At 29.1% G+C, this 26335-nt stretch overlaps 1 protein-coding gene across 1 annotated transcript in view; it reads right to left on the bottom strand.

The window, feature by feature from the left end:
* LOC111637014 (uncharacterized protein C05D11.1-like) overlaps positions 1-26335 on the bottom strand; it is a 51329-nt gene that overhangs the window by 13962 nt on the left and 11032 nt on the right. The window contains exons 3-12 of the mRNA XM_023382417.1: positions 23467-23625; positions 19928-20137; positions 19432-19554; positions 18085-18225; positions 12734-12844; positions 11461-11552; positions 7677-7779; positions 7258-7332; positions 6367-6477; positions 2416-2559 (exon numbers count right to left, since the gene is read on the bottom strand). Of these exons, the coding sequence (XP_023238185.1) occupies positions 2416-2559; positions 6367-6477; positions 7258-7332; positions 7677-7779; positions 11461-11552; positions 12734-12844; positions 18085-18225; positions 19432-19554; positions 19928-20137; positions 23467-23625 (1269 nt within the window). The remainder of the gene's footprint in view (positions 1-2415; positions 2560-6366; positions 6478-7257; positions 7333-7676; positions 7780-11460; positions 11553-12733; positions 12845-18084; positions 18226-19431; positions 19555-19927; positions 20138-23466; positions 23626-26335) is intronic.

The raw sequence follows: 26335 nt of genomic DNA, 5'->3' as shown, positions 1-26335 counted from the left end.
GCAACGTAACAATATTGTTAATAATCTCTAGTTGGTTTTATTGGCTAAAAATAAGAATAGCATACATCCATTTCCATATTAATTATTCTAAAATTATTCTTGTTATATTTTTTGGNTAGCATGGAGCTGGACTTGAACCTGCAACTCCTGCTTACCATGCGAATGCATTACCAGTTACGCAACTTGGATGTCCAGATCTATCTCCCCTTCCAGGCATAATTATGATCTAACTATCCTTAGTTACTTATCGCGTTGACTGGGGATGCCTTCAGTGTCCTCAATTAGCAATTAGGCCAAATAGACAATTTAATACGGCAATTATTTGGGATATTAGAGAGTTTTTTTCATTTTCATTCATGTCTTTGCCTTCTCTTAACTGTTGTTTTATCAGCAATTTATGTTAAATATTGTATAAGCCGAGACAGAAAATTATGAGCTTATAATTTCCGAATGAAAAAATAGAAGAAAGTTATAGAATGATGAAATTAGAAGAAATGCATAGATTAATGCTGTACGGAGGCTTTACTTTTATTTGTTTATCTTCATTAATTATAAAAGCATTCCTAAATTTTGATGGTTATTTTATTTCCAATAAACAGTAATGTTTGAAACTGTCTCTGATAATGCCATTTGGAGAACAGGCATAACCATGGCATTTCTCAGCAATGCATTCTTCATTGAGCAGATAATATCTATAGTTTTCTATCAGTATATTATGTTTGGATCCACAGCCGGCCTGAGGCAAGTTTTAGGATGGAGCGTGATCCTATTATGGTGCCCCCTTGGTTGCCCCTAATTTATACCCTTTAATTTTCTTTACCACTGAGGCGTCCCGTAGGACTTAGCGCCAGGAGCAACTGCTCCGCACGCCCTGTGGTAGGGCCGGCTCTGTTTGGATCAGCTGAAGATATGTGTTGGTTTGTTTTCCTATATCTTTTTCTTGTTGTAAAATATCTAGCTAAGCCTTATTGTTTGTTTGTATTCTTCCTTTTTTTAAAGTTGCTGGTTTATTCTAAGCTTGTGGTAAACTTGTTCTTGATTCTATTTTTTCCTTCTTTACTAATAAAAAGTAAGCCATGCTGCATGCTTGCATCTATCAAGAAGTCCTGTCCTGCATGAGCAAAAAGCATTAATCATTTTCTATTGATTATTAAGCTGAAAAAATAATATATGGCCATTAAGTTAATATGTTTATGTCGATTCTTTCATCAGTTCCCTTGCGTCCTATGTTAATGACAGCAAATCTTGCATGTACTTTTTTTCTTTTGCAATAAACATTAAAGAGATTTTAAAAATTTTTGCATTAATATTTTTATTTTAAACATAAATCATATATTATAAAATTAAATTTTATATTTTTAAAAAGGATCAAAAGAGATGTAATATGGATGATTAACTTTCCTTTGGACAACTTGTAGTGGTATTTGTTAGCTAGATTTATGTACGGTATGTGCATTTGTGGAATATATTTACCAAAAGCTGTATATTTTTGAATATTTTGAATAACATTATGAAAATGTCCTGTTTATTTTAATTTTTCCCTGTTCTAATGGATTTTCTACAAAAACATCATCCTCAAAAGTGACAGGAAATAAAATTTTTTCTTAAAACTATGTTAATTGCACCTATGTAAGTACACGTGTTGTAGCTACGTTTTTCAAATTTCCACTGCAAGATGACGCTTTACTGTAGCACCATCTAATTTAGGCAGGAAGCGTATAGTCTTGAAAAGCATATTGACGTTAGTTCCAACATTTGTTGCTAGAGTTATCACAAAAAACTTTCAATATTATTAAAACTTATTTCAAAGGAAACATAAAACAGAAAACATAATTGACAGGACCCCACCTAGTTCCTGATTTGTTCATGCATTTTCTGTAACATAACACAAGCATGAATAATAAAATATGAACTGAATTTTTTAGGATAAAGTTTTGTTAATCTATTTGACCAAATTTTTGAACTTCTGAAATGAAACAGTTTCTTTAATACGATAATGTCCGTCCTCATATGGCCAATCCTGTACAGTCAATAATCATAAAAATGGTTCAGAGCACTTGCTAGTTGCCACATCCTCATCCATTTGACTCAGCTTGATGTGGTTTTCTATTGTTGAATTTAAAGAAAATTTTAAATGAAAAGCACTTCCAAGAAGGTTAAGATTCTCACGGAGCTACAATTGCATTTTGAAACCATTCAAAAAGTTAGATCCATAGGTCTTTGATGCATGAGTGTAATAATAATAAAACTACATATTATTTGAGAGAAAATATTTTAAAAAGGACAAATTTCCAAAAGCTAAACACTGTAGTAATATAAATTCTAGCTCTATTCTCCAAATTAAATGTATACTTTACACTTACTTAAAACTTACTTTACTTAAATACTTTATAATACTATTTTTATAATACTAACATCATTCTTTTTCTTTGCAGCTTGGAGTAATTCTTCTTTAGCTTTCAAACCTTCTTCTCCTAAAATTTCTTTTTGCTTAGAAATTCTCAATTCTTCATCTTTCATCGATTTTTCTTTTAATTCAGGTCTAGGTTCTCCAATAATCTATAACATAAAATTATTTTAATTTAATTTAAATTTATTAAATATAATTTTTATAAATATCAATATCAATTTCTATAATTATTAAATTTCTTCTGTAATATATCAGAAATGGAGAATCATTACACAACTGTTTTAAGTAAATCAAATCTGTTTTGAGGAATTAATGATTAAATTAATTATATTATTTCGGCAATTTTTTAATGACACTTTTATGCTGATACTAAATATATTACTGTAAAGCTCTTTCTTTTACTCTAAATATTAAATAATTATGGGTTTTATCTCTCTATATTATTAAACAGTTTAACACTTCTGTGCCATCAAGTGCATTTGAGATCGAATACTTTTAAACAAGATGACGCAGAATATCTTGGCACAGAGCATCATCTTGATGCTCTTGTCCAAGATCTTCTGTGTCATTACTATTGTGAGATATGAATGGGCTTTTGTTAGCTTACTAAGGCAAAAACTGAAGAAAAAAAAAAAACATGCACAGTAAATGTTAAAAACACAATTTAATTTGTGTGATATAACCATGTACAGGATCAGTTATATATGCCAACTCTAGAATTGATACTCTGGCAGTAACCCAAAACATGATCGTCGACCAGATAATTACAAAATGTCATGGTGCATACAAAGAAGTTTTGATTATGTATTACCTAAAAATTTCTTTATAACTAATTTTTAAAACTAATTTACACTAAAGGAACACAGAAAACAGACAATAGGGGATGAGAAGGATCAAAGGTGGCAGACATAATAGAATAAAGGATCCGGGTTGTACAAACAACTTTCTACTGTCATGAGAGAGCAAGTGGAAACATCCTTGGGCATAATTTGCATTTCTATTTACTTTTCCAAGACGATTTTGATAAATTTCTAATCTAAGCCATTGTTTGTCCATCTGAGTCTGAAACTCGGCAAGCTGAGACACCAACTTTACCACCGCAACACCGGTCGAAGATTTTCAGGGCCTCTCTTCTTCTAAATTGGCTTTATTCATCTCTTGAATACGCAACAACTCTCCTTCTTCTCCTTTTCGTCCTCGCTGTACAAAGAACAGCCAAAAAGTAACTCTTTCTCCCCATGTGTGCCCTCAGGAAACTTCGCATTCATTGTTTGACAATTCCAGGAAGTGGCCCTCACCTCCAAGGGGGAAAAGTAATTGGAAAGGACAAAAAACAAAGGAAATATGCTAAAGCCTACAAACTAAACTTAAATCTAATATGGCATACAGACACACTATCTTGGTACAGAGCATCATCTTGATGTTCTGTATCAAGATAACAACAAAGAATCAAGTGGTGATGAATCTGAGTCATCTAATGACAGTGACTGAACAATTAAATGGTGTAAAATTTATTCTTTATGCTTGGTTAATGAATTTTCAATTTTATTTATTTTCATTTCTTCGGGTCAGCTTACAATCAGTGTTGGCTTATAACAGAATAAATGCATTAGTACTTGATTCCTTGCTGTTCTCTCAATTAGTTGTATGTTCTTTGGAACTTTGCTATTGAGAACAAATCACACAGGAACTCTTGATGGAAAGAGATTTTTATTTTCTATAATTTACAACAGATGTTCATTTCGGGCTTTACGCCCCTCTTCAGTCCTTATTTTATTAAATGCATCGATAAAACTAAAAATAATTATAGTGATAACTGGAATAATTAATTATTAAAACCATTGGATAGAACAAGTAATATTGTAAAAATAAACTATTTTCGTTAAAACATAGAAATTTTAAAACCAATAAAAACTGATTAAAAATAAGGTATAAAGGCTTTCAATGCATCATTATCAGGAAGTATGATAATGTATACAATCCAGTAAATTAAAAGTGGAAAGGGAGAAAGAACATCTTAAAATGGACTCTTCTAATTTTGGTAGAAATGTTTACCAGTTTTTACCAAAATAAGAATAGTCCATGAACGTCGAGACCAGATAAGGAAAGCTTAAGGGCAGGAGGCCCCGATAAACTATACAAACTTCCAGTCTAGAACAGAAATCATGTGAATTCAATTCAAAAATTTTCACCTCAATGGAGTTACCATAGATGACTGGCATAACTCTGTTGTTGTCAGAAAAGTACGATGTACAGGGACAAGATGCAACTAATTTGAGATGGAAAACATACATTTTAAATGAAGAATACGATTAAAAATTTCAGCCTAGCATTGTAACAATGTCACAATAAATAAATGCTCATTATAATTAATTTTAATTTACAATTTCTGGAATAAAACTTAATCTATACTTAATTATTAATTTAGCCTTATTATAACCTAATAATTCAGCATATCATCTGGCTTTAATTAAAACTAATCAGATTATCAAGTTGTTGTTCAGTTGATTTATGTAAACCATCCTCAAAATCAAATACAGTGGTACCTCAGGTTACGAACGCCCCAGCATACGAAATTTTCAGGATACGACATTAAATTCGAACATATTTTTGCTCCACGATACGAACAAAAACTCACCATACGACATTACATTAGCTCGCATTTTTCATTTGTTTTTCTTACTACAGTTATTTTTTTTTAATGTATTACTTGGCTTTAATTTGAGTATGTTTTTCGCGTTGGAACAAATTACTTGGTTTTACATGTAATCGTATGGGAAAAGATGATCCACCTTACAACATTTTCATGATACGATCTCAGTTTCGGAACGGATTAATTTCGTATCCTGAGGTACCACTGTAAATCTTTTCCAACAATACATTTTAAATCTTAAACCCATTTTACATTCTATTTCTAATTTAAATTTTTTCTGAATATAGAATAAAAACTTTAAATGAGTAATAAAATGTAAAATTGTTTAAGATTTAAAATGTACTGTTGGAAAGGATTTATCTAATTAATTTTAAAGACAGTTTATAATTTTTATAAATCACTAAATGTGGGAAGGGATTTTCCCACATTCAGTGACAAATAAAGAAATTTGCTCCTTAATTAATGGCGTGGTGATTGAAGGCAATAGAATCACTATTTAACTGTTTAAATGATTAGTTTAGCAAATAAAGATTATTGTCATTATAATTTTTAATCTAATTTACTGTTTCAATTGTTATTTAACGAACAAAATCTTTACAAAATTTATCAATAATTCATTAACGATAGAATGACATTTTCAAATTTGTTTCATCAACAAAAAGATCAAATTCTATTGATTTTAACTTTAAATTCCTCAATAGTTATTTGTATTTATATTTACTGTATTGATTGATTTAAATTTTAAATGAAGTAATTCGAGCCAATTAATTAACACATTCTAGTCCGACAGTTAATCTGACTCACTAAGAATTACAGGTATCCCTTGTTTAATGTGGAATTTGATTAATGTGGGAAATTAATTGCGGCAGTCCCTATATATATGCGGCTTTACTGGCTGTCTTTATTTAACATAGATACTGTATTTGATTAATACGATTTTGATATACGCAATAGCATTGAGGGATTAATTAACTTTGTTAATCAAGTATTTGATTATTAGTAATTTGAGCATAAACGAGATAAAACTTATAAAAATATAAATGAAAATTTATTTATTTTTTATCCATTTATATTAGAAAATCTTGACAATTCTGTAACAAACATTATAAAGAATCTATACATTTCTTGTTTATCGTATTCTTTTTTCACTTGTCACGTGTAATAATTTTTAAACTATTTTCATTTTAATTTCACAAATTTATGATAAAATCATAAATTTTAAACAATTAAATATGTAATACAAACAGTTATAAGATTAGGAATTTAATAATTATATATCAATTGTTTATTTAATTTTACTTACTGTAACATTATTTTCAACCAGCAGATATTTCTTTAAAAGATTCTGCCAATATTTCATGTCTTTCTTTTCTAATTCATTATACAGATGAATACTTTGCATTTTCTTTTCCAACTAAAAATAAGTAAATATAAATTGACTGTTATAATAAAAAATATAATTAATTACACACTTAACTGAAATTTATATTAATCATATTTTCAAATTCTCTAGCAATTTTAGATTCCTTTAATAACCATCTTCCACAGATTTCCATATACAAAAGTCCTTTTACTAATATTTCAATTTAAAATTATGATTAACTTGAGCAACTCCTTGAGCAACTTTCATACAAAAACCCCCAGCAATAGAAGCTTCTATCGGTCATAGTTTTTGTATGAAATTATGTTGATTGTGTATGTTTGTATTTTGATTGTGGTTTTATTATTATGAGAAAACAGTTACCTGAAGAGAATATGGTCTCCCATCTGAAATGCATTGCAATAAAAGGTATTTTTAGATGTCTTGGTTTTTTAAAAATGGATATAATGAGCAACGTAACAATATTGTTAATAATCTCTAGTTGGTTTTATTGGCTAAAAATAAGAATAGCATACATCCATTTCCATATTAATTATTCTAAAATTATTCTTGTTATATTTTTTGGTATCGACAGAAAGATTTTTATACAAAGAGATCCCCAAAAGAGGGTTAAAGGAACCCGAAAGTATTAAAGAAGTTGAAGATGTGGATTAATAAATACTGAAATGCAAATTCCAGTTAAGCAGTTATGTTTTTAATATATTTATTGTGGAGTTTTGTTGAAATACAGTTAGTTTGAAAAATGTAAAACGTTTAGAGTTGCTTTGTATATTAAATATTTAATTCAAATAAAAGATAATTATAAAAGCTTACCTCATCTGTCGATTTACCATAAAGAAAATCCACAGTTACTATATGAGCAAATCTGTAACAACATTTTTTCTCTATCTAAAAGCAAAAAATTTTATCTAGTTATATTAACATACATTTAACTAAATTTTACATATAAATTAAAATAATTATTTGTAATTTTACACAAAATGTTTATGTTTCATTAAATTGAAAATTATATTTTTAAACTTTAATGATCTGTAATTAATATTTTATAATATAGTTGTACCCTCTGTTATATAACAGCTGGAAAAGTAAAAATATTTTAGCTTATCACATTTTACATATTGTTTCTAGTTATTTGAAACATAAACATAAACAAAAATTGGAACACACTAATCTCTAAATTTTGATAAGTTTATTTGTTATTCATGTTATTATTTAAAATATATAATTCTCACATTATTTAATGTATTTAATTTCAAATTATGTAACATCGTCGAGATTCTTTTCATATCAAACTCTTCCTCTCCAGTTGCTAATTTGGTAAGAATTTCTAATAATCTGAAACAAATGAATAAATATTAATATAAAATAATTTTAATCTGTACTCTCTAGAACCTGTAAATGGTGCGTAATGCGTATATATACTATGTATCACGGTTGACAAACGTTTTCAAACATTCACGCTGTTCTTCTTCAGGTCAACTGGTTAAGGAATTTCACTGGATGGAGTGTAAGTTATTCCAACTTTGCCGGAATGACACCTGATCCCACAGAATAACATACACTCTGTCCAGTAAAATTCCTTAACCAGTTGACCTGAAGAAGAACAGCGTGAATGTTTGAAAATGTTTGTCAACCACGATATATAGTATATATATGCATTACGCGCTGTTTACAGGTTCTAGAGAATATAGATTTTGCCTGCAGTGTTGAGTTAGAAGCTCTGTGTTTAAAATAATTTTAATTTTAATAACTCAAATGTTTTCAGTCATTTTTAATGGCCTTCCTTGACCGACTTTGATGTTATAATAATAAAATTAATAACATAAGAATATTGCTATTAAACTTAATATTAATAATAACATAACAATAAAAATAATCATAAATAACAGACATTTGGCACATGTGTGAAAAATGCAGTTGTGCGCAATCACCATTAAGGTGATAATACAACAATATTGAGATAACATAATGCACAATAAAAGGGATTCGGATACCAACTCTAGGGCATACGTCCAACTCTGCCTAAAAACAAAAAGTCCAGCACATGGACCTCTGCGACAAACAGAGAGGTTTTCATGTTTACAATAATAATAAAAAAGGGGCACAATATTTATTACAAATTTTTTCTTTTTTAAAACTAACTAATGCCTAAAGATATGAGTAGGAAAATTAAGATAGACAGAGTATAGCGAAAGGAAAGGGGTACCCGTACTCGGTTGATCCTTTTGTTTCTGAGATGACTATTTTAGTTGATTCTCAGTGGGATTTTGTCCTTCCTTTTTGGGGAGGTTATTTGATTTCCATTTGATTCTTATGTTCCTGATAAAGGCCATTCAAACTGGCCGAAAACATTCAAAAATTTGAATAAAAAGGCTGCATTTTAAAGATTTTTCTGTTGAGGTTTGAGTATTAGTTAAGTGCAGTTAGAGAATAATGTAAATTATGTTCTAATAAATTAGCTTTCAAATCAAATTGATAATTTGCATACTGACAACATTTGTTCTATTTAGAATGTATATTTTTTCCTTGAAGAAGGTTGTTAAAAAAGACTGAAAACGTTAGAGTATAATTAAAATTATACTGCATTCAAAAGTATTAATGTGACATTATTAGTATTATTGAAAGTGTAGTTTTTGAAGCAGTTACTTTCTGAGATTTCACATTTAAAAGATATTTAAATTACATATTTTAAATTATTTTATTTGCTTCTTTGTATTCAATAGGTAATACTGCAAGGTCCAGAGGTGCCTGAAGACTATAAAAGGGAGCACAAGCTATAAAAAAAGGGAATTGTACATTACATAAGGAGCTTCAAACTCTATGATTTGACATAAGATCAGCACTTCCACAAGATGGTAGGCACTAAATTGTACTTGGAGCTAACTTGGTCTTGAAAACAAGGGATGGGTTTTGGTTAACATACAACAAAATTATATGGGTCAATGGACAAATATCATTCATTATTTTCTTTTATACATGCAGAATAAGCTAATAGTCACAAATTTTCTGTTGATTTTTTAAGCCTAAAATTTTTTGGCTTTTTTTCAGTAACTTACATCACACAAGAAACTCTTATTGACTTTATTACTGGATGTAGTTATGCATTTCAGGTCTTAATGACATCTCTTCAGTTTTTATTTTTTTCTATAGATTTTATTAAAACAAATAATAGTTATAAATTACATCACATATATGTGTTTACAGAGAATATTTACAAAAATTTTTTTTGTATGAGTTTTGAAAGATTTATAAATTGTATGATTTAAAACAGAAGTATCGTCATCAAAATCTATATCTAGATAATGACTTTCGTCGAGAGAGGAAGGCAGAAGGGTCGTTCTCCTGATCGCGTAGAGACAGATCAGAGGCGACGAAGCCTTGCTAAGGCAGTTTTGGAAAGAGAGACCAGTGAGTGAGGTCGGATTGTATAGCACTCCAAATCTTGAACAAAGAGATTGGAGGCTAAGGACTATTGTGACTGAGGTCGAAATTCTCCCGTTAATTTTAATTAATTAAGGATTCTTAGTGAGAGATTTCTGAGGATACTCCAGAAAAGATATCTTGAGAGGACAGAGAGAAAATAAGAATAGCAGAAATTAGATGAATATCGCAGAACAGTGACCCATCCGAGATCACATGGCTAAGAGTTCCTGGGTATTTCTTCCTTCCTCTACTTCTATCCTTACTCGTCTATCTTCCTCCTTTCCTTAGTTTGTAAGTAGATTAAGTTATAGTTGTAAGTCTCCTCGCGTGAAATTTTTGTCACAACTCGATCATTCTAACTGATAAGACCAAAACGTGTGATTAATGTATATATGTGGATTATCGCCTATAAATTAAGAACCGGTTCAAAGCAAATAAAATTGATCTGTGGTACGTAAATATTTCTGTTTTGCATCTCTTTTATGTTTTTCTGTTTGTGGGACTATATAACCTTCGCTACGAACATCACAATATTTACTAGTTCAATTTACAATTAAATTTTTAATCTGTATTTACTAGTATTTTTACTCAGCATGACATGTGTTACCTAATATATAAGTGCTGAATGCTTTTTTTAACATCCTACATATATTCTCAGTTATTCTTTGCATGCATTAGCTCAAAAAACATTTAAAAAAAGCCAAAAGTGCTAGTTATAAGAAAAAATTTTTACTACTTAGCAAAGGTTGAACTGTATAATAAATTGTTGATCAAATATGTCTATGAATTTAAATAATATATTAAAAATACATATGATAAAAGAAATAAAAATTTACTAAAGAATACTCACAGTCAGAAGTGGATATAGCAAATGATCCATATAAATAGGTAGCAAGTTCAAAAATCCTTCAGGTCCAATAGTATTTACAATATAAGTTGTGTGGTCGATCGCAGTGTAAGCATATGCACCAGAAGACAGACATCGATTTGCTAATTGGTCCAAGATACCCTAAAAGTGATTAAAATGATTAATGATTAAGACTTAAAGATAGTAACAAAACAAATAATTTAATTCTAATTCTACTTATGTAAATTAAAAAATAAATAAGATAAAAATTATCAGTGTCAAGACAATAAAAATGCAATAGATGAATAATAAGGACAACTAATTCTGAAGATACAGAGAATAAAAGATCCTGTTTAGTGTACTTGACACATTTACACATAGAAACCTAATACTTTATTTATATACTGAAAATATTAGGATACTGTATTTATAATTTAAAAGTATTAATTATAATAAAATCATTTCTTTATTATCAGATAGCAGATGTAATTCTATTAAAACTCTTTGAACAAAGTCAGTCATTTAACTAGACATTTTAGTCCTCGAGGAAAATAAGATAAAGGGCCCTCCAATGCTTAGAGCCCACTGCATTCATGATGATATAGGAATTTAAGCAAAATTTTTAAATTGTTAGAAAATCCTATAAGTAGACGTATAACAAAGATAAAAAAAAAAACCNGTAAAAATAATCACACAAAATTATTTTAAAATTAGTTTAAAGAAAAAAATATAAATATTAAACTTACTTTGATTTAATATTATTTAATTGAGCTTTGCTAACACAGTCAAAATGCATGATAAGAAGTGTTTCTGAGTACGAAAGTAAATAAGAATAAACCTGAAACCATAAATAAATGATATTTTTGTTAATTTAACAAACAATTAAATACAGTAGCCCCTTGTTATATTGCACATGTTGGGAGACAAACCACACGAGCAATATATCAGATGGCGCAACATAATCAATGTTTCTGTCCACCAATTTTGTTTATTTTCAATTTCCATGCCATCTTGCTTTTTTTTGTGGTTTGTATTCATACAATAATACAGTAGTTTCGATGTCAATAATTGGAATACGTTAATATTTCTTTGCCAGTCGAAATTGAATGGCCAGCAATTTTTTTAAAATTATTGGCTAAAACACTTTTATATTTGGAAGACAAAAAATAGTGAAATGTATTTGAATAGCAATGTAATGAGGTGTGATATAATGAGGGGCTACTGTACTACAAACACAAATTTTTTAATAACCTATAAATGGCAATAAATTTCTACAATGCATATAAGTTTAAAGCTATATCTTGTTAGAATCAAGGATCAAAATTATTGTCAAATGTTATACAACATCGTTACGCCGCACAACACATTGTGTCGCAATGTTTTATAAACGTTCTTACGTTATATAATAAAAGGTTGGTGGTGCTATTGACCCCTCGGGGAGCCGTTAGAGACAGTGACCTCATTTCACTATCCCCTTTCCAGCACTGACCTTCCGTGAGTCAAGACAGTGTAATCTTTGTGTATTCTTTGTTTCTTTGTTATATAACCAGTTACGCGAGTCTAACTTGTTTTTACTAATCTCTCCGACAAGCAACATCTAGTCTAACATATCTAAATAACTGTTTTATATTAATTAATTATGTGTCAAATAGCCTGATGTAAAAACATGATTCAACTAAACAGAAAGTTATTATTTGTGTGTAGTCAGCACACAAACACTACAATAAGTTATTTTCTATTATCTAAAAATGTTTTTTAATTTAGAATTTCCTTGATGAAATTATATTTCCAATCTAAAATCTAGAAGTAATGTCTTCGTATAATATGGAAGTTCCGATTTAATTTAATAAAACTTTATGATTTTTTTTATGAAACATTAAGTTTATGCCATTTAAAATTTTCTATTATTTTTATAACATTTTTAAATTTAAGAATCAATACTAAAATATAAAACTAATAATAAAAGGTAAATATCTTCCAAAAATGTATTGATATTTAAAAATAATTTTTCATGCTTACATCACTACAATATGGTTCTTCAATTTGTACAAATTCTCTTTGTAATGGGGAAGCTGAAGTCTCGTCGAGATAATCCAGAAGTAATTCAACTGCTTCGCATTCTTCAATTTCCTAAAAATGAATATATTTTTATTAAATTTAAAATTTATTTATAAAAAAGAAACAATTAATTATTATGATTTAAATAACCAATTCAATAATTAATTACCTAGATCAGAAATAATATAATTAAATACTTTAAATTTGTAATCCAAGCACTTCAGTGTTTGATGTGTTCAAATTCCAATATTCAAACAGGCGAAGAGTTACGGCTGCAATTAAACTAGATGCTTTTATTTACAATTCAAGTATCATGTTAATTACAAAACCTTAATGCATTTTAGGGTTTCTATTGTTATAACCTCCTTGTCAAAACATTTGTTATTTTTAGAACAATTAAAACACTAAACTACTCAGATTATAAATTTAAAGTATTTAATTCATGAAATGATATATTTCATCTCTAAATAATGTTTTATCAGGTTAATTCAATCTTGATTAATTTGAATTACTGAATATAATTCAAGCCTCCTGTTATTCCCTTCAAACTTTGTATTTCAATTACTTATAGTGTTAAAAAATTATGATTAATTTGAATTTTTTAGTATAAAGTTGGATAATTCAAAGATAAGATATTGCATATTTTGAATTTAAAATCCAAAAAAAAATAAAGGTTAAATGTAGTTTAACAGTTTGTAGTACGCAGATGTACAGGCTCCCAAAACGCATGTTCTGTAAAAAGTCAAAGTGCTTAAAGTAGTGAAAAATAAATGAAAATATGATATTGCCAGACAACAGAAACCTGCAGAAAACTAATTTAATTTTCAAAAATGAATGATGATATTCAGGGCCATTGAATGCTTGTATTGGGCCTGGAGTCCTTTTGTCTCTTGCAGCCCCTTTAGCCTTTTTTGTTTTTTGAATAAATGATATACATAGAATTTTTCTTTATTAATAAAAAATAGTTTTAAAGACTATTTTCTATTAATAACAATAATGTTAATTTTATAGGGGAGTAGGAATCACTGCAGGCCCTAAATTTTCTCCAGGCATAGGGAAAAATATGGCTCCGTTTATCTACACATAACTTATTTGTAATATAAAAGTTGTTGTGTGTGTGTGTATGTGTGTGTGAACTCCTTATAACTCCTACAAGTTTTGTCCAAACCAGATGAAATTTTGGTTATATTCATTTTATGTTTTGACAGAAAGTATAGGTTACTTATTTTATGGAAATATTACCTATAGAATAAATGTTTTATTGATTTCGGATCTGTGATTGAATTTATGTTGCAATGATGTCAGTGACCAAATGAGATCACCAAGGTTACTGACATCACTGCAAAGTCATTGTTGCATAATTTAGTTCATGGTTGATGACAAAATTTCCCTTAAGTTGCACTTTTAAATATTTTGGCAAATGATGTATTTTAAACTTACTTCATTAATTTAAAAAAAAAAAAATAGCCGCATCATGTCACTTTTATAACAAATCTTTCAGAAGACAAATTTTGACCATAGACATCAAATAAATACTGCCTTAAAATAGGAATAGAAGAGGAGGGCAAGTTGTAAACAGCTGAACAATATTCTTTATCTGTTAGAGAAGACTAATCTGGTTAAGTTGTCAATCACCATTTATTATCACACATATTAATGTTATTAAACTTTTGTCTTATTGTTGAAATTGAGCCTATGGTACCGAGAAACCATAAATTTTTCTGAAGTTATTCATTCATTTGACAAGAACCATAGCACAGCAGTAATGAAAAAAACAGAGTTTAAAGGTAAATAAAAAGACAATAGAATTTATTTGGTGAAAGTTCAAAGATCATGTTAAAATGTTGCTGATCTCTTTAAAGTATAGGAAGATATTCTGTTTTCTTGCATTTATGACATCATTTATGATCTTAACAGTTTTGTGGTGGCTAAAGTAATTTTTAATAAATCATTTATTGAAAAAAACAAATGTTTGAAAAATTACACATTACTCAATAACTACAAAAACTATATCAATTTTTATTAGTTGCATAAATTATAAATGACATTATAAATGCAAGAATACCAAATTCATTTCTTTCCCCTTGAAGTGACTAGCAAATCGCCTTCATAACTCGACATTCAAACTCTCGTTGTCTAAACAGAGCTTTGTCATCCCTTCTGTTCACAATAACAGTTTCATTTTTCTTTTTTGTTACTTCCGCTCGGGTCATTTTTGATAAATTAATGATTAAACAATGTTTATGTCATTTTTATGTTCCATTTAATTAAAGTATCCTATACAATTTGTTTGCTATTTAGAATTCAATTAAAATGTGATTTTTACAGCTGAAAAGATAAATAATATACTGTATATATAGTTTTATTTGGTATACTTTTTGGTATTTTCACATTCCTAATGAAAATTTGATGTTTTCACAATCCATTGTATTCTTCACTTTATAATNAGGACAACTAATTCTGAAGATACAGAGAATAAAAGATCCTGTTCTTCAGTGTTTGATGTGTTCAAATTCCAATATTCAAACAGGCGAAGAGTTACGGCTGCAATTAAACTAGATGCTTTTATTTACAATTCAAGTATCATGTTAATTACAAAACCTTAATGCATTTTAGGGTTTCTATTGTTATAACCTCCTTGTCAAAACATTTGTTATTTTTAGAACAATTAAAACACTAAACTACTCAGATTATAAATTTAAAGTATTTAATTCATGAAATGATATATTTCATCTCTAAATAATGTTTTATCAGGTTAATTCAATCTTGATTAATTTGAATTACTGAATATAATTCAAGCCTCCTGTTATTCCCTTCAAACTTTGTATTTCAATTACTTATAGTGTTAAAAAATTATGATTAATTTGAATTTTTTAGTATAAAGTTGGATAATTCAAAGATAAGATATTGCATATTTTGAATTTAAAATAAAAAAAAAAAGGTTGAAATGTAGTTTACCAGTTTGTAGTATGCAGATGTTTACAGGCTCCCAAAATGCATGTTCTGTAAAAAGTCAAAGTGCTTAAAGTAGTGAAAAATAAATGAAAATATGATATTGCCAGACAACAGAAACCTGCAGAAAACTAATTTAATTTTCAAAAATGAATGATGATATTCAGGGCCATTGAATGCTTGTATTGGGCCTGGAGTCCTTTTGTCTCTTGCAGCCCCTTTAGCCTTTTTTGTTTTTTGAATAAATGATATACATAGAATTTTTCTTTATTAATAAAAAATAGTTTTAAAGACTATTTTCTATTAATAACAATAATGTTAATTNCTCTGCCGTCAGTCTAGGCCCTTGAGTTAGCTCTACTCCTAAGAGTCGTCGAAAGTTTCTATGGGACCCGTAGAGAGGGCCTCTTTTACCGTGTTTTTTGAAGAAATCCAATATGTAGATTGTTTTCTTATTAATAAAAAGTAGATTTAAAAGACTATTTTCTATTAATAACAATAATGTTAATTTTATAGGGGAGTAGGAATCACTGCAGGCCCTAAATTTTCTCCAGGCATAGGGAAAAATATGGCTCCGTTTATCTACACATAACTTATTTGTAATATAAAAGTTGTTGTGTGTGTGTGTATGTGTGTGTGAACTCCTTATAACTCCTACAAGTTTTGTCCAAACCAGATGAAATTTTGGTTATATTCATTTTATGTTTTGACAGAAAGTATAGGTTACTTATTTTATGGAAATATTACCTATAGAATAAATGTTTTATTGATTTCGGATCTGTGATTGAATTTATGTTGCAATGATGTCAGTGACCAAATGAGATCACCAAGGTTACTGACATCACTGCAAAGTCATTGTTGCATAATTTAGTTCATGGTTGATGACAAAATTTCCCTTAAGTTGCACTTTTAAATATTTTGGCAAATGATGTATTTTAAACTTACTTCATTAATTTAAAAAAAAAAAAATAGCCGCATCATGTCACTTTTATAACAAATCATTCAGAAGACAAATTTTGACCATAGACATCAAATAAATACTGCCTTAAAATAGGAATAGAAGAGGAGGGCAAGTTGTAAACAGCTGAACAATATTCTTTATCTGTTAGAGAAGACTAATCTGGTTAAGTTGTCAATCACCATTTATTATCACACATATTAATGTTATTAAACTTTTGTCTTATTGTTGAAATTGAGCCTATGGTACCGAGAAACCATAAATTTTTCTGAAGTTATTCATTCATTTGACAAGAACCATAGCACAGCAGTAATGAAAAAAACAGAGTTTAAAGGTAAATAAAAAGACAATAGAATTTATTTGGTGAAAGTTCAAAGATCATGTTAAAATGTTGCTGATCTCTTTAAAGTATAGGAAGATATTCTGTTTTCTTGCATTTATGACATCATTTATGATCTTAACAGTTTTGTGGTGGCTAAAGTAATTTTTAATAAATCATTTATTGAAAAAAACAAATGTTTGAAAAATTACACATTACTCAATAACTACAAAAACTATATCAATTTTTATTAGTTGCATAAATTATAAATGACATTATAAATGCAAGAATACCAAATTCATTTCTTTCCCCTTGAAGTGACTAGCAAATCGCCTTCATAACTCGACATTCAAACTCTCGTTGTCTAAACAGAGCTTTGTCATCCCTTCTGTTCACAATAACAGTTTCATTTTTCTTTTTTGTTACTTCCGCTCGGGTCATTTTTGATAAATTAATGATTAAACAATGTTTATGTCATTTTTATGTTCCATTTAATTAAAGTATCCTATACAATTTGTTTGCTATTTAGAATTCAATTAAAATGTGATTTTTACAGCTGAAAAGATAAATAATATACTGTATATATAGTTTTATTTGGTATACTTTTTGGTATTTTCACATTCCTAATGAAAATTTGATGTTTTCACAATCCATTGTATTCTTCACTTTATAATGACCAGGTTAAAATACAATATGACCACCAGCATGTACCCCCGAATAGTGGATACCTCTATATAGTGGACAAACGTCTCTGCCTCAACAGTGTCTGTTATTCAGAGGTTATACTTTACTTAAAAGCCCTTAGTTTAAGTTTGTCTTCTCACAGATTAAATTTCTGGTTGCTTCAACCTTTATTGATGGAAAGAGATTGTTATAATAAAAAATATTGAAACATTATTTGTGCATAAAATAACATGAGAAAGGAATTCAATTACTTCTAAAGTATTATTGACAAAATGAATAGATTTATTTAAAATGTTTAATTGAATAAGTGATGTTCAATACTCATTCATTAAAAAAATTTATTCCTTAGACAGTCATTATTAAAAGAATTCTTTATTTAGAATAATTAAAATTACTTGCATTTAAAAGTGGTCCTCTCCATGCTATTTCAATAATTCCATTTTCAGAATTATCACAAAGATAAGGCACAGTTTTTACAACTGGCTTTGTAAGAGGAGGGATGGGACTTTGCCATGGACGAATAAATTCAGGAAGACGACCCTAAAAAAATACAAGAATTTCTTAATATACTTTTTAGTTAAAATAGTCACTTAAATCATAAAATACCTATTTTATTTTTAATGTATCTGTTAAAATAAGAAAAATTTATCTCAAAAATTTTTCTTATTTTTCAAAAATTAAGAAAAATTAATTTTTCTTATCTCAAAAATTAGAATCTTAATTTTTAGATTGAAACATAAAGCTGCAAGAGGTCAACAAATTAATTTTTACTTTTTTGGAACAAAGTATTGTAATTTTTCTTTGTTAATTCAATTTTAAACATATTTTAGAATCTATTTTAATTACTGAAAATAGCCTATTCAGCCTATTTCTTTCAAATGAAAAATAAAATAATTATTAAAGAATTATGCCATTAGTGAATCAAATGCAGTTCTAATCCTTAACAAAGTTATAAAATGTTAAGGGATTAATCTAGAACTCAAATGACGTTACATAACTTGTAAACTAAAGACAGCAACACCTAGATTAACTTTCAAAGCATGCATGTTGTCGAGATTCTGGAAGTGCTGCCGTAGGGGTTACCTAGATGCACTTCTATCATAATTTATAAAGAACTTCTTAAGTTAGTCCTGTTGATATTATCATCCATCCTATACTTTTTAGAATTGTTTTTCCATGGCTAACTATCATTTCATTAATCCTATTGCAACGGTACAAATGCAGTTCTGAGTGAAGGGTTTGAATCTCCCCAAATTTTAATCTCCAGACAATCAAAAGAGTCAAAGGAACCATATCTCTAACTGTGACCTTTGGCAAGTTATCCATCTGCTTTTAAATACATGATAGCATGATTAATGGAGTACACACTGTGACTCCAATCATACCAAGGAAGTATTCAGTGCAACGGAATGTCTTGTGTTTTGTGAGCTTTTAGCCATTTCTAGTAAAGTGGAAAACAATTGATTTTAGCATTTTTTTCATAAATAGATCTGGATTTTTTCACTTTTAAATTTTATCCCATTCTTTAAGTCTTCAAAATTCCACATAGGCTGATTTTGGAGAACTTTATCTCACAAAAAGTCACATGTAGATCAATAGTTCTTTTGACTTTTTTATTTCTATGGGCATAGTACGCAGCTCTGATAAGATTCCATATGCCTCATTCAGGGTTGCATTTGTGTCATTGCAGTTACTTAATAATCTACAAATTAATCACAAAAAATTAAGGTAAACATATTCACTTACTTTTTGAATTATTTTTTCTTCTATAGGAGAAAGGGCTTTAAATACGTCAGAAACATTTAGTTTTCCGGTTATTGTTATGCAAAGATTTTCAATTCTGTAAAACTGACGGTGATATTCTTTTACCTGTAAAATAATTATAAAAATGTGAGATTAACATCTAATAGATATTATTCTATACAAGTTTATAGTAAAGTCTTGTACAACTTTATAAAATGAAAAAGATAAGCATAAAAAAAAATATTTTAATATTTTAGAATTGAATTACACTTTAAAAATTTTAACATAAGAATTTCAGAAATGAATAGAAATAATATTCTTCAATTATTTGCACTTGTTTTTACTTTTAACGGAATAATTTCCAAATGTTAACTTTATATCAAATAATATAATATTGTTATATTATTTGATATAAAGTTAACATTTGGAAATTATTCCAATAATGAAGTTTTTCAAAATAAAATGTCATTTTTCAACTGTAGAATTGTAAAATAAATACCTTTTCATTAGTGGTACTTTCTCTCAAATTTTTTAATCGTCCACCTTCCTCAGACTTATAGCCACATTTTCCTGGGTATACCTCTTTATACATTTCTCTATAACATTGATTACCACTACAGTTTTCATAATATTCCATTTCACAGTATAAAACACCTGCATCTTTTCCTTCACCATTAATATGATGTATTTCTGTTACGAATGCTTCATCCTGAAATAAATATAAATTTAATTATAAACAATTCTGATACTTTTCCTTGTTATGTATACATAACAGCCAGGAAAGTAAAATTTTGGTTTGTGGACTTTATGATTTTCATTAAACTATTTCAGAGTTACTTATATTTTTATCCTTTATGTTGTGTCGTCACAGGTTTTTGGGCTATACATAATATTTTATTTTTATATTTATGGTATAAGGGGTTGGCAGCATGCAAGGAGAGGGAAAGGGTATTTAAGGTAATGCAGATTGGCAACATGGATCTTTTCTGGTGGGTGAGAGGTTACCCGGGTGAAGAAAGAAAAGCCCTCTGTTTTTTTTTCTTTGTGTGTTAAGGTCTTTTTTTCTTATGAACCATGTGATGAGTGAAAGAGATATCTATACTGACTTGTATTATCAGAAGGAATCTATTTGCATCGGCTAAAATGCCAACCGGGTGATTGGAAAGTTTTGTTGGTTTAAATCAATTGTCTATAGTGGACATTGCCTAATAATTAGTTTCTGTGTGAGACTCACATGTCTTAAAGGACCAGTACTATAGCAAACTCATCATACAGACAAATCTGTATAGTTTATCGGTGTCTGTATGTATGACCTGGTGAACAACATTGTAAATTTATGTATATATCAATATTCTACTTGTATATAAACTTATTGTTAAGTTGGTTTTCTGTCTTCCTTCTCATGTGGTAATCATTCACCTTCATAATAGTCTTAATACTGATTATTGTGATTTCCACAATGTCAATAAAATTGTAATAAAAAATAACTTTAAATGAAATATAATTTTAATTATACTCTGATATTTTCAGTCATTTTTAATGGCCTTCCTTGACCGACTTTGATGTTATAATAATAAAATTAATAACATAAGAATATTGCTATTAAACTTAATATTAATAATAACATAACAATAAAAATAATCATAAATAACAGACATTTGGCACATGTGTGAAAAATGCAGTTGTGCGCAATCACCATTAAGGTGATAATACAACAATATTGAGATAACATAATGCACAATAAAAGGGATTCGGATACCAACTCTAGGGCATACGTCCAACTCTGCCTAAAAACAAAAAGTCCAGCACATGGACCTCTGCGACAAACAGAGAGGTTTTCATGTTTACAATAATAATAAAAAAGGGGCACAATATTTATTACAAATTTTTTCTTTTTTAAAACTAACTAATGCCTAAAGATATGAGTAGGAAAATTAAGATAGACAGAGTATAGCGAAAGGAAAGGGGTACCCGTACTCGGTTGATCCTTTTGTTTCTGAGATGACTATTTTAGTTGATTCTCAGTGGGATTTTGTCCTTCCTTTTTGGGGAGGTTATTTGATTTCCATTTGATTCTTATGTTCCTGATAAAGGCCATTCAAACTGGCCGAAAACATTCAAAAATTTGAATAAAAAGGCTGCATTTTAAAGATTTTTCTGTTGAGGTTTGAGTATTAGTTAAGTGCAGTTAGAGAATAATGTAAATTATGTTCTAATAAATTAGCTTTCAAATCAAATTGATAATTTGCATACTGACAACATTTGTTCTATTTAGAATGTATATTTTTTCCTTGAAGAAGGTTGTTAAAAAAGACTGAAAACGTTAGAGTATAATTAAAATTATACTGCATTCAAAAGTATTAATGTGACATTATTAGTATTATTGAAAGTGTAGTTTTTGAAGCAGTTACTTTCTGAGATTTCACATTTAAAAGATATTTAAATTACATATTTTAAATTATTTTATTTGCTTCTTTGTATTCAATAGGTAATACTGCAAGGTCCAGAGGTGCCTGAAGACTATAAAAGGGAGCACAAGCTATAAAAAAAGGGAATTGTACATTACATAAGGAGCTTCAAACTCTATGATTTGACATAAGATCAGCACTTCCACAAGATGGTAGGCACTAAATTGTACTTGGAGCTAACTTGGTCTTGAAAACAAGGGATGGGTTTTGGTTAACATACAACAAAATTATATGGGTCAATGGACAAATATCATTCATTATTTTCTTTTATACATGCAGAATAAGCTAATAGTCACAAATTTTCTGTTGATTTTTTAAGCCTAAAATTTTTTGGCTTTTTTTCAGTAACTTACATCACACAAGAAACTCTTATTGACTTTATTACTGGATGTAGTTATGCATTTCAGGTCTTAATGACATCTCTTCAGTTTTTATTTTTTTCTATAGATTTTATTAAAACAAATAATAGTTATAAATTACATCACATATATGTGTTTACAGAGAATATTTACAAAAATTTTTTTTGTATGAGTTTTGAAAGATTTATAAATTGTATGATTTAAAACAGAAGTATCGTCATCAAAATCTATATCTAGATAATGACTTTCGTCGAGAGAGGAAGGCAGAAGGGTCGTTCTCCTGATCGCGTAGAGACAGATCAGAGGCGACGAAGCCTTGCTAAGGCAGTTTTGGAAAGAGAGACCAGTGAGTGAGGTCGGATTGTATAGCACTCCAAATCTTGAACAAAGAGATTGGAGGCTAAGGACTATTGTGACTGAGGTCGAAATTCTCCCGTTAATTTTAATTAATTAAGGATTCTTAGTGAGAGATTTCTGAGGATACTCCAGAAAAGATATCTTGAGAGGACAGAGAGAAAATAAGAATAGCAGAAATTAGATGAATATCGCAGAACAGTGACCCATCCGAGATCACATGGCTAAGAGTTCCTGGGTATTTCTTCCTTCCTCTACTTCTATCCTTACTCGTCTATCTTCCTCCTTTCCTTAGTTTGTAAGTAGATTAAGTTATAGTTGTAAGTCTCCTCGCGTGAAATTTTTGTCACAACTCGATCATTCTAACTGATAAGACCAAAACGTGTGATTAATGTATATATGTGGATTATCGCCTATAAATTAAGAACCGGTTCAAAGCAAATAAAATTGATCTGTGGTACGTAAATATTTCTGTTTTGCATCTCTTTTATGTTTTTCTGTTTGTGGGACTATATAACCTTCGCTACGAACATCACAATATTTACTAGTTCAATTTACAATTAAATTTTTAATCTGTATTTACTAGTATTTTTACTCAGCATGACATGTGTTACCTAATATATAAGTGCTGAATGCTTTTTTTAACATCCTACATATATTCCCAGTTATTCTTTGCATGCATTAGCTCAAAAAACATTTAAAAAAAGCCAAAAGTGCTAGTTATAAGAAAAAATTTTTACTACTTAGCAAAGGTTGAACTGTATAATAAATTGTTGATCAAATATGTCTATGAATTTAAATAATATATTAAAAATACATATGATAAAAGAAATAAAAATTTACTAAAGAATACTCACAGTCAGAAGTGGATATAGCAAATGATCCATATAAATAGGTAGCAAGTTCAAAAATCCTTCAGGTCCAATAGTATTTACAATATAAGTTGTGTGGTCGATCGCAGTGTAAGCATATGCACCAGAAGACAGACATCGATTTGCTAATTGGTCCAAGATACCCTAAAAGTGATTAAAATGATTAATGATTAAGACTTAAAGATAGTAACAAAACAAATAATTTAATTCTAATTCTACTTATGTAAATTAAAAAATAAATAAGATAAAAATTATCAGTGTCAAGACAATAAAAATGCAATAGATGAATAATAAGGACAACTAATTCTGAAGATACAGAGAATAAAAGATCCTGTTTAGTGTACTTGACACATTTACACATAGAAACCTAATACTTTATTTATATACTGAAAATATTAGGATACTGTATTTATAATTTAAAAGTATTAATTATAATAAAATCATTTCTTTATTATCAGATAGCAGATGTAATTCTATTAAAACTCTTTGAACAAAGTCAGTCATTTAACTAGACATTTTAGTCCTCGAGGAAAATAAGATAAAGGGCCCTCCAATGCTTAGAGCCCACTGCATTCATGATGATATAGGAATTTAAGCAAAATTTTTAAATTGTTAGAAAATCCTATAAGTAGACGTATAACAAAGATAAAAAAAAAAAAACCTAACAAACCACAAAAGCAAAAATCATAAAAGAATTACAAAAATAATCACAGCAACCACATAAGGTTTACAGCCAGTATTTTGGTTAAATAATTGGATTAATGAGTAAATAATTTTTATGAACAAATTAAAATTTCAAATCTATTATGTTTATTAAATATATCTCATATAAGTGATGCCATTGGACAATATATTCTTTCTTCTCATATTATAGACTAATTACAATCAGATCACATTGTATCCAGCATTGCACTAATGTATGCATGTTGTGTATGCTTGTTCAAGTACTAAAATAATTGAAGGAAACTAATTTAATACTATTTAGCATAACGTATAAATATCTGGCTAAAGAATAAACACAAAATTGCTGAAATTTATGCAAAAAAATAAGCTTTATTTTGTTACAAAACATGTGCAAAACAGCCAACTTCAACAGCAATACAAAGCTGTAGACGAGTCATGAACCTTTAAAATTATAATATGCAGTTCCTGGGATTTTGGAAACAATTATATTCTCCTGTTTTTTGCCTCAAGTCATTATACAACTCTAATTAAGCTGATATTTGTGATAAAGGACATTCAAACTAAACTTGATTGGTAAAAAGATGAGAATAAATTATATAATTACTATTTATTTATTTTATTTTTACGTACTTCTGGCAATGTCGTTTAGACAATAACAATGTATATATTATTTTAATACATAGTGTACTGGAAGTCATGGAGTTTGTTGGTACTCCACAGGCTTAAAAGCTATAAGAGGTTCCAGACCGAGTCTGAACCTGCTATTAATCGCAGTAAAAATATATTTTAAAATATCAATAGAAAAGAAATTGTATTAAATGAACATAACATGTAGCAATGTGAACATAAACAATGTGAATCCTAAGTGTGGCTCAGACATGTGTTAAGTAATAAATCAATGTCAGATTAGAGAGTTCAAACTTTGACTCTGATGCTTGTATACAAATGATTGAAATTAATTAAACTGAGTCTGGAAACTGAAAAGTTTAATGAAAGGAAAGCGTCATGTTTAGTAGTTAAAATTCCAAAATGTCAGAATGAGTGCAAGTTTCAAAGTTCCATTATATCTCCTGGTCAGAATCAAGAAATGGTGTCTAGTCGAATACCAAAGATTGACTTTTCTTGTGACCCGATTTGATCTTATTTCCACCTGGAAACAAGGAAAGAGACCAGTCAGAAAATGACAAGAGGGAATCTGAACCAATTAGAATGGGAAATTTGAGGATGAAATTCTTTAAATACCTTAGATTTCAAGGACAAAGAGCAGATTTCTGTAATTTTTACTGTCAAAAGTGATCTGTGCACTCCTCTTTGCTTTTGCATTAATCTCAACAAAGTTCCATTGTTCCTGCCTGTATTTTGCCATCATACTCCATCCACCAGACTTATTCAAGATAGGACCCCAGGGCTGCCTACTACAACTACGAATAATCTCCAAGACCACCTCTAACACTGATAAAGAGATACCCGATATAAGGAAGTGTATATACCCATCTTCTATAAAATAAACAGATTTAATTTGTAAAGGTGCTTGTGTCAGTATGTCCAATGCCACTACCCACATACAATAATAAGTCTCTTGATCATCCGACACGTGTTTAACTAACTCTTCCTTTCTGGGTTTGCAAACTTCATACTTGCAAATCCATAAGAATAACTGCATATGGCTTACTAGAAGTATACAAAGTTCACTTGCAGCTCATCACTGTTGCAGACAGTTGAGCATGACATTATAGATGGCACAGAGCATTACTAGTATCACTGTTTTACAAGTCTGTTGTGTGTCTCCCCGGTTTGCAACATCACTATGCTACTGAGTATGCATCATATACTGATGCTTTTAAGTGACCCACAGAGAAAAGTCCAGAGAGGTCAAGTCTGAGGAGTATGGTGGCCATGGAACTAGACATGTTGGCCTATCCAATGGTTGGCAAACTGCTGACACACCATTGTGCAGGTACCAAAACTGCTGATGTTGCACCAATGGCAAATCAAGCCATCTGACCACTATTGTATTTAGGATGTTCAGATATCAGTCACTGTTCAGGGTATCGTCAATGAATACAGGACCAAGAAAGAAGCTGCTCAACCCAAATTCCATACCAGATGTTTAGAGTAAAATATACTTAGTGTCACATATATTGTGTGTATCATAAAACAGTAATGCAGA

Source organism: Centruroides sculpturatus, unplaced genomic scaffold (genome assembly GCF_000671375.1).
Source record: "Centruroides sculpturatus isolate CEXI.00-Female unplaced genomic scaffold, Cexi_2.0 scaffold927, whole genome shotgun sequence".
NCBI classification, from domain to species: domain Eukaryota; kingdom Metazoa; phylum Arthropoda; class Arachnida; order Scorpiones; family Buthidae; genus Centruroides; species Centruroides sculpturatus.
The sequence above is the reverse complement of the archived record's forward strand: the minus strand, read 5'-3'. Positions and strand labels throughout refer to the sequence as shown.